Below are 8,574 nucleotides of genomic sequence, written 5' to 3'. Positions count from 1 at the left end.
CCCCTACTTGTGCTCTCTCAAATAAATAAAATCTTAAAATAAAAAGAAGACAAATTATTACAAATCTAAACATACTCTTACTATATGATCCAGTAAATCACTCCTTGGCTAGAACCAAGAGATGAAAACTTACATCCACACAAAACCTACACACAAATGTATATTGCAGGTTTATTCGTAATCGCCAAACTTGGAAGCAACCAGGATGTCCTTCAGTAGTGAACAGACAAACTGTGGCGTATTTATATAATGAAATGTTATTAAGTGATAACTTGCACAGAGATCTTCAGAGCAGCTTTATTTGTAACAGCCCCACACTGGAAACAACCCAAAAATTCACTAATAGCTTAATGGATAAAAAACAATTGTGGTATATGCATATAATGGAATAATACTCAACAATACAAATGAACAACCTATTGATACATGCAACAAGATGGATTAATTTCAAAATAGTTATGGATAGTGAAAAGGGCTAGAGTCCCCACTCCCCCAAATGTATATACCATATGACTCTGTCTATATAAAATTCTAGAAAATGCTTGTTGTTTATGAATTGTGGCAAAGGGTATTAGAAAGACTAAGATAAAAGGATCATAAAGGGACACATGGAATCTTTGGGTTGTGTTGAATATGTTCATTATCTTGATTGTGGTGACGGTTTCACGGTATATACATATGCTGAAACATAATACATTTCACACTTTCATATGTGCAGTTTATTTCATGTCAGTCATACCTCAATAAAGTTTGAGAACTAAGTGTTCCCCATAAAGTCCCTATTTACCATCCTTCTTAGAAAGTCACATCTGCCAACTATTTTGGTTCTCCCATATCCCTCTCCCAATTTAGGAGAATGAACCCTGCCTCAATGTCAGCAAAAACTGGAGAGCAATGAAATCCATGTCCACGTCAGTCACCAGGAATGCTACCTGGGTCAGGGAAGCCCTATCCTTGGATCTCTCTTTTGTCGATGCTGAGGTTCCTGCCTGTGTAGTTATGGCCACAACATCAACAGCCCAGGGAGGTACAGGAATCCACAAACTTTTAGACACTGACAGTGGCCTTGGCCACAGGGAATACAGATGTCTGAGGTCCAGAGAATTTCTATATTCTCATCCCGCAAAAATCACATGGACATTTGTAGACGCCTCTGCTAGAAGAGACACGTACCCTCTCATTGGCCACATTCACCCCCACTCCATTATCTCAGTGTTTCTGTACCGATTATGAGCCTCACCTTGCCCTGTAGGCCTTCCAGTCAATGACACCTGCCTATGGGATTCTGGACATCAGGCACTGGCTCCTATGCAGATCTAGGAGACAGAAATCCCTCAAAAGTGCTGGGGAATATGGAACATTCCCTAGGAACAAGAGACCCAATTCATGTTTCCAGAAGAACTGGAGATTTTCACACCAACTATGCCTTCCTCAGAAATGAACTCTGGGCTCACAGGAAATCTTGCCGTCCAGGCCACAGGATGAGGCATACAAAGCTCTTCGCTCTTTTCTAGCAAGCCTTGGGCACAATGCAACTTAGGCCAGCTAGACTGAGATCTGTTCTCTGCCATCCTGCTGACCCTTCTGAGGCACATGAAGTTGGTGGAAGAACCCGACTTTTTCTTAATCTGTTCCACACAGTGAATAGACCCCACCACACAAACAACAGTAGAGATCGCCACAGTAGGCCTGTGTCACTGCATGAATCGGAGCAGCATGGGACAAGCAGTTCTAAAGATGGGTGATTTAGAAGACGACAAATGAGTTCACGGTTATTATGTTTAGTCAACATTGTTTATGAAGAGAAACTTGTCTGGAAATCCCCAGCAGCCTCCAGTTCAGATCCTCTTGGCCAGAGCTGGATCATGTCCACTGAGAATCCAGTCACGGGGGAGGCAGTGAGGATCTCACTGGGTTCAGGACACTCTTGATTCCCTCCAGAGAACAGGAGGGGGAGCACAGGGGTCTGCCTTCCCCGAGCATACTGGAGTGACTGACACACACTGTGGGACCTTTGACAGCTGATAGTAATGACATGGCTTCTGCCACAGGCACTGGCAGTGACAGAACTCTGTCAAGAGCCCTGGACAGTTTAGAAAGTGCAATGCACCTATAAAAGCTTCCCACCTATGTGGTACTAACTGGGAATCTCCCCATGATATCTGTATGAATGTACAAGGTTCACCTGCTGGTTGATGGTTCCCTCACAAAGGGTACTCACAGAGATTTTTTCTGGTGTGAATCCTATCAGGTCGAACAAAGAGATGGAACATTTTCTGCATTCGTAAGGCCTTTCTTTAGTGTGAGCTTTCTGATGCTAAACAAGTTTAAGAGATGTAGCTAAAGGATCGTCAAAACTATTGCATTCATGAGGCTTTTCTCCAGTGTGAACTTTCTGGTGCCGAACAAGATGGGAACTTCTACTGTAGGCTTTCCCACATTCGCTGCACACGTAAGGCTTTTCTCCAGTGTGAACCCGCTGATGTAGAATGAGGCTAGAGTTTCGGCTAAAGAATTTCCCACATTCACGACATTCATAAGGTCTTGCTCCAGTGTGAACTTTCTTGTGTTGAACAAGGTGGGAGCTACTAATGTAGGCTTTTCCACATTCACTGCACACATAAGGCCTTGCTCCGGTGTGAACTCTCTGGTGTAAAATGAGGCTGGAATTGTGGCTGAAGCATTTTCCACATTCACTGCACTCGTAAGGCTTCGCTCCAGTGTGAATTCTCTGGTGTACAATAAGGTTGGAGCTATGGCTAAAAAATTTTCCACATTCACCACACTCATAAGGCCTTTCTCCAGTGTGGATTTTCTGGTGCTGCACAAGTGTGTCTTTACGACTAAAGGCTTTCCCACATTCGCTGCACTCGTAAGGCCTTGCTCCAGTGTGAATTATCTGGTGCTGAACAAGTGTGTCTTTGCAGCTGAAAGCTTTCCCACATTTGCTGCACACATAAGACCTTGCTCCTGTGTGAACTCTCCGATGTTTAATGAGGCTCGAGTTATGGCTAAAAAACTTTCCACATTCAATGCATTCATAAGGCCTTGCCCCAGTGTGAATTCTCCAGTGCTCAATAAGGTGGGAGCTTTGGCTAAAGAATTTCCCACATTCACTGCACTCGTAAGGCCTTTCTCCAGTATGAAACCTCTGGTGCTGCACAAGAGTGTCTTTGCGGCTGAAGGCTTTTCCACATTCACTGCACTTATAAGGCCTTTCGCCAGTGTGAATTCTCTGGTGTTGAACAAGGTGGGAACTTCTGCTGTAGGCTTTTCCACACTCACTGCAGTCATAAGACCTTTCCCCAGTGTGAACTCTCTGGTGTTGAACAAGTGTGTCTTTGCGGCTGAAGGCCTTCCCGCATTCACTACATGTGTAATGTCTTTTTCCAGTGTGAAATTTCTGGTGCATTTTTAGGTGAGACAAATGAATGAAGGCCTTTCCACACTCTTTACACACATGTGATATTTCTCCACTGTGAACTTTTCTGTGATTAGTAAGTGCTGATCTCTCCTTGGACATACTTCCACAAGGTGGGAATCTAAAAGGTCTTACTTCAGTATCATTCACCCGGTTGCCAAGGAGACTAAAGGTATTCAGGAAGCCCTTCCCATTGTCAGTGCAATTGAAAAGCACCAGTCCATCATCGTCTCCCTGGTGTTGGCGAAGACTGGCGCTGTGTGGGAAAGATTCCATGAACTCAGTCCTTTCGTGTGGAATCATCCCATTGCCAGTGGTCTGGCAAAAGAAGAGGCCAGACCTGTCCAGCAAGTCCATCCCTTCCTCCCTGCAAGTAAAGGGTCTCCCTAACATGTGGACTGCACAGCTCTTCATATATGAGGCCCCACTAACACCCCCACTGAAGAGATCCTCTCCATTATATCGCTTTTGGTGCTGGTAAAAGTTTGCACTGATCAAGAATCCTCTCCCACATGGGCCACGTGTGTACAGTTTCTGCAAGGGGTGTGATCCCTGGTGTTCGGCCAAGTGCAAAATGTCTTTTAAGAGCGGGTCACACACCTCACATGGGTGGGCTTTCTGGATAAATGCACCTGACTCGGGAGTCCTGAGCTGCGACAATCCTATAGAAACGCTCTGCTCAGAAGGAGTCTCCTCATTATCTGTTTCACGCCAACAACCTGAAAGCAAAAAGATGCTGGTGAGGTACCTGTTGACTCTGGTGGACAGCAGCAGCCCCATCACATGTGTGTGTGTGTGAAACACCGAAGAATGAGGGCACTGGCTTGCTGGCGGGACAAGGGAGGCAGGCTCAGGGTGAGGAAAGGCCCACTGCCAGTCCCAGGTCTCTAAAGGTCATAGTAAGGGTGGACACGATGGTGGCACATGGTCTAGGGAACAGAGAACAGTTTTCCAGCTCACTCCTCTGTGGAGTAGGGCCTTGGCTGCTGGTGCCAGCCGAGCTCTGTGCAGAAGGATGTGTCCAGGCCCAGGAAAATCTGACTGCGAATAAGCAGCTGGTTCTTAAGGATATGTGCACAACTCATTGCACATTAAAGTAGCCAGCACTGCAGAATGAATGAGACACAGAAGCCAGAAAAGGGAGGAAACAGCCAAGCGATGGAAGACAGAAGAGAAGTTACAAGTGGACAAAGTGCCAAGAATGGGGAAGGAGAGGCAGAAATGAGGTATCGCTATAGGCCTTGAGAAAAAAACACCGGTGGACACAAAGTAGGCTGAAAGTATGATCTGAACCCAGCACTAACGTGCCACTCCTCCAGCTCCCATTCTGCAGGGCCAGGTCCTCTCTGGGTCTCTCTCACTGTGGCTGGAGTCAGGTCTGCCCTGTCAGACACCCAGGGCTTTCTGCCCCTCTCCAACTGAGCCACCTCATGGGATCTGAAGTTGTCAAGAAAACACAGGGCAGATGAATGGCCCAGGCAGTCCCACCCCACAGAGAAGAAAATTAAATGTTAAAAAACAGAGCCTCAAAGGAGGATTTAGCAGAACAGCCCTGAGACATCCATGAGCAGTGACCACACCAGTACCTGTAATTCCTGGCATGCTCAGGCCCCAGGAAATGTCAACTACAGAATGAGGGCAGAACCTGGGACACCAAGGTACCATGGATCTGGACAGTTACCTGGCCAAGGAGCGCACCAGCCATGCTGAACCTGTTGAACAGACTGAAAAAGCCCTGAACCCCTAACCCAATTCCTGCAAGACTTTGGGCAGAAAGTGTTGGAACTGCTCAGGAAGGGAGGGGATACTGCACACAGCCCAGCCCTGGTACCCACAGCCCTCCCTACTCTGGGAACCAAAGAAGGGAGGGAGAAGAGTCACCGAGCTGGCTGGACAAAAAGAGCTGTCTCTAGGAAAGAGGGGAATAACCAAACCCAAGGGACTGGAGGGAACGTGAGGGCCTGTGGAAGGCCGCCTCTAAGATAGCCCTGGGACTGTCTACCTCCCCGTATTCCCGCCCTTGTGTAAGCCTCTTCCTTCCTGTAGGCTGGACTGCCTGACCCATTTCTAAGGATAACGGGATGTCACTTTCAAGACCAGGTTAGAAAAAGACCGGATGCCATCCTGGGCGTTCTCTCACTCACTTCCTTGGAGAGAAGGCAGCTTCCGTGTTAGGAGGTACACTAGAGAAAGGCCAACATGACAAGGAACCGAGGGAAGCCACTGGCCAAGAGCCAGAGAGGAACTATTCTCACAGTTCAACAAGCCACAAGAAACGAAATCTTGCGAACAACCACATGAGTGAGTTTGTAAGTGGATTCTTGCTGAGACTGGCCTTCAGATGAGAACACAACCCTGGCTGACAGCTTGACTGAAACCTCATGAGACAGCCTGAGCAAAAAGCACGCAGGTAAGCGGTCACCAGGTCCCTGATGCACTGAAACAGTGAATTTTTACTGTTTTAAGCCACTAAATTGTGGGGTAATTTGCCATATACCAGTAGATAAAACAAAGACTTACCCAGTGAGGCCACAAGTGCAAAGTTCTCCAGCATCACATCACGGTACAGGAGTCTCTGAGCTTCCTCAAGGAACTCCCACTCCTCCCGGGAGAAGTACACGAACACATCCTCGAAGGTCACACAGCCCTGTCACGACGGGGGACAGTTGAGCCCACAGGCCACAGGGGTCACCTGTCTGTCCACTCACACAACCACCCCTGGTCCCTCTCCTTCCAGCCTCTCACCTCAGAGGAGATATCAGGCCTTGGCACCATTAGCGCCTGCTCTCTCTTCATGTCTCTCTGATCACTGTGTGCGGCCTGGAGCCAAGCAGGTGGGCAGATAAATACTGTGTAAGCTGTGGGTCTTCCATGAAGGGCACCAAACTCTCTAGCTGGCCAGTTCTCCTGGTGTCTTCCAGGCCATGCCTCCCAGACACAACCTTAAGGCCATCAGTTCACACTTCTCCCAACATGTACATCATTCTTTGAACTACCCCTTCCTCCCAGTTGGAACCATCTTTACCAACAACAACTTTCTGGTCCACAACATGTGCACCTACAGGGCACACACACCCCCATGCCACTCTGCACGTGGTGTGTGGGAAGTGCTCAGATATCTTTGTGACAGGAACCAGTGTCACCCAGCGCCTATGCAAGAGACCCAGTCCTCAGTCCCAAGTTTCAACTTTCTTGTTATTAACTGCATTGCCGCCATGACCTGGAGATACTCCCTCCTAAATGTAACGCACAGCTTCACCCCATTCCACACATCGGCCCCCACCTTTTGAACTTCTGCAACCAGGACCTCTCCCAGAACTAAAAACCTATATCCAGCTTGATGTTTCAACTAAGGAGTCTCTGGGACTTCTTAAACTAAACATGAGAAAAGCCTACCTCCCAAAATAATCACAGAAAATTACTCCTGCTACCAGCTTCCCTATCTCAGTTGATGGCATTTCCATCACTCAACCAGGTAAAGAAAACAAAACAAAACAAAAAACAAAAAACCCCCAGGGTCACCCACAACTCATCCCTTTCTCTCATTCACCCTTCACACCAGAAAATCTGGTCACCCTGCTTAAAAAACAGATACAAAATCCACCACCATCTCTTACCTCCACAGCCACCTCTCCGGGCCAGTTACCATCAACACTCACAGCCTATTGCAGTAGGTGCCCCACCCGTACTCAATGCTCTGTTCTCAACCAAGGAGCAGCCGAAGGGAGTCCATTAAAATCTGAGTCAGGTCGCCTCTCTCTTCTGCTCCAAATCTCCCATGTCTTTCACCACCCTCAGAATGAGGCCCAGCTCCTCAGCCTGCCATTCCTGTCTGACTCCTGACCCTATTCCCAACAGACAATTAAGATCTGTGGTTCCTTGAGGACGCCCACTTCAATCTTACCTCCCAGCATTCACACAAGGCTGCTCCTGGGCCCAATACACCCTTAGTCTTCATCCTATTGGCTGCCAGAAGTAGGAACCTCTCTATATAACTCCTGGCCTGAATTCAGAATGCTGGGCTAGAAATGACCTCCCCGCCAATTCAGGGTCCCCAGACTCAAATGCAGACAGAGGGAAAATTAAAGAGTCCTAGAATATCACTATGCCTCATCAGGAAACCCAGTGGGCCCTACTTTAAAAGCAAGCACCAAACTCATACACTTCCCTAACCTCCACTGCCACCACTCTGGTCCACCCACCATCAACATTCACCTGGTCTATCGAAGTAAGCTCCGCTCTGGCCTCCCTGCCCAGCCCCACGCCCCCAGTCTTTCCGCTCTGCAGCCAGACGGAGTCTGTTAACACCTAAGTCAGATCATCTCCCTTCTTTGTTCCAAGTCCCCCATGGCTCCCACTACCACCAGAACATAAGCCCAGCTGCTCCGGCTGCCGTTCCCGGCCTGACTCCTGGCCACCTGCTGTGCCTTCTCACCAGATGTAACAGGGACCCTCGGCTCCTGGAACACTCCTAGTTCATTCCCACCGCAAGGGTTTGTACCAGCTGGCTCCTGCACCTTGGAAACCCTTGCACACCTCAACCCACCGGTGCTAGTACTGGGAACCTCGCCACATATCCGCCGGGACTGACCGCCCTCCGCCGCCTTTACGCTCAAGAGCGCGGCGCGCTGAAGGCTACGTGAGGAAGGTCCCTGAACACGCCACCCCCTACATCCGCGTCGGTGAGGGCCTGAGGGACCCTCTGCTCACCTGAGCCCCATCCATCAGCGCCAGGGCTGCCATGGGATCCTGTGAGCGGAACCGGGTCGTGAGAAGCGGGCAAACCGGACAGGCCCTGCGGGATCGGCCGGAACCCCAAAGCTCCACCAGGCGGGGAGACCCCGGGCCGACCGCCGCCCTCCGAGCCCGTCTCCCCCGCGTGAAAAAGCGCACAGGCTTAGGGCGCCGCGGCCGGGGGCGTACGAGGACAGGGCGCGGATGCGAAGGCCGCGGGAAGGGCGCAGCCCCGGGGGACACCTCCGCGCAAGGCAGCCGGTCCCACGACGGGGCTCGTGGAGGGCAACAAAGGCGCGTGTTTTACCGTCCTTCCCTGCTCGGTGCCGAAGAGCCGCGGGGGAAGCGGACCCGCCCCAGTCCCAGAGCCTCTGCCGCCGCTGCTGATAGTCCCGGCACGGGCAAAAGACGTCACGACG

At 49.7% G+C, this 8,574-nt stretch overlaps 1 protein-coding gene across 2 annotated transcripts; it reads right to left on the bottom strand.

Moving 5' to 3' along the window:
• Positions 1-8,574, bottom strand: ZNF304 (zinc finger protein 304). 2 transcript variants are annotated; one of them, XM_035724953.1, is made up of 5 exons: positions 8,463-8,574; positions 8,132-8,170; positions 6,167-6,241; positions 5,942-6,068; positions 1-4,140 (listed from the first exon to the last, which is right to left on the bottom strand). In XM_035724953.1, exons 2-5 carry the CDS (start codon positions 8,162-8,164, stop codon positions 2,318-2,320), a joined length of 2,058 nt encoding a protein of 685 aa, XP_035580846.1. In that variant the 5' UTR covers positions 8,165-8,170; positions 8,463-8,574; the 3' UTR covers positions 1-2,317. The 2 variants fall into 2 exon arrangements, with proteins under 2 accessions (XP_035580846.1, XP_027473941.1); XM_027618140.2 differs by lacking the exon at positions 6,167-6,241 and having other exon boundaries at positions 8,463-8,572.

Source organism: Zalophus californianus, chromosome 17 (assembly GCF_009762305.2).
Source record: "Zalophus californianus isolate mZalCal1 chromosome 17, mZalCal1.pri.v2, whole genome shotgun sequence".
In the NCBI taxonomy this organism is placed as follows: domain Eukaryota; kingdom Metazoa; phylum Chordata; class Mammalia; order Carnivora; family Otariidae; genus Zalophus; species Zalophus californianus.
The sequence above is the reverse complement of the archived record's forward strand: the minus strand, read 5'-3'. Positions and strand labels throughout refer to the sequence as shown.

What these genes read in the sequence shown, in the direction of transcription:
- ZNF304 (XM_035724953.1), bottom strand. Translation starts at nt 8,164, where the DNA reads ATGGCAGCCCTGGCGCTGATGGATGGGGCTCAG. An exon ending in CGCTGATGGATGGGGCTCAG is followed by an intron (nt 6,242 to 8,131) that starts GTGAGCAGAGGG and finishes GCTTGGCTCCAG; the next exon opens with GCCGCACACAGTGATCAGAG. An exon ending in GGCCTGATATCTCCTCTGAG is followed by an intron (nt 6,069 to 6,166) that starts GTGAGAGGCTGG and finishes CCGTCGTGACAG; the next exon opens with GGCTGTGTGACCTTCGAGGA.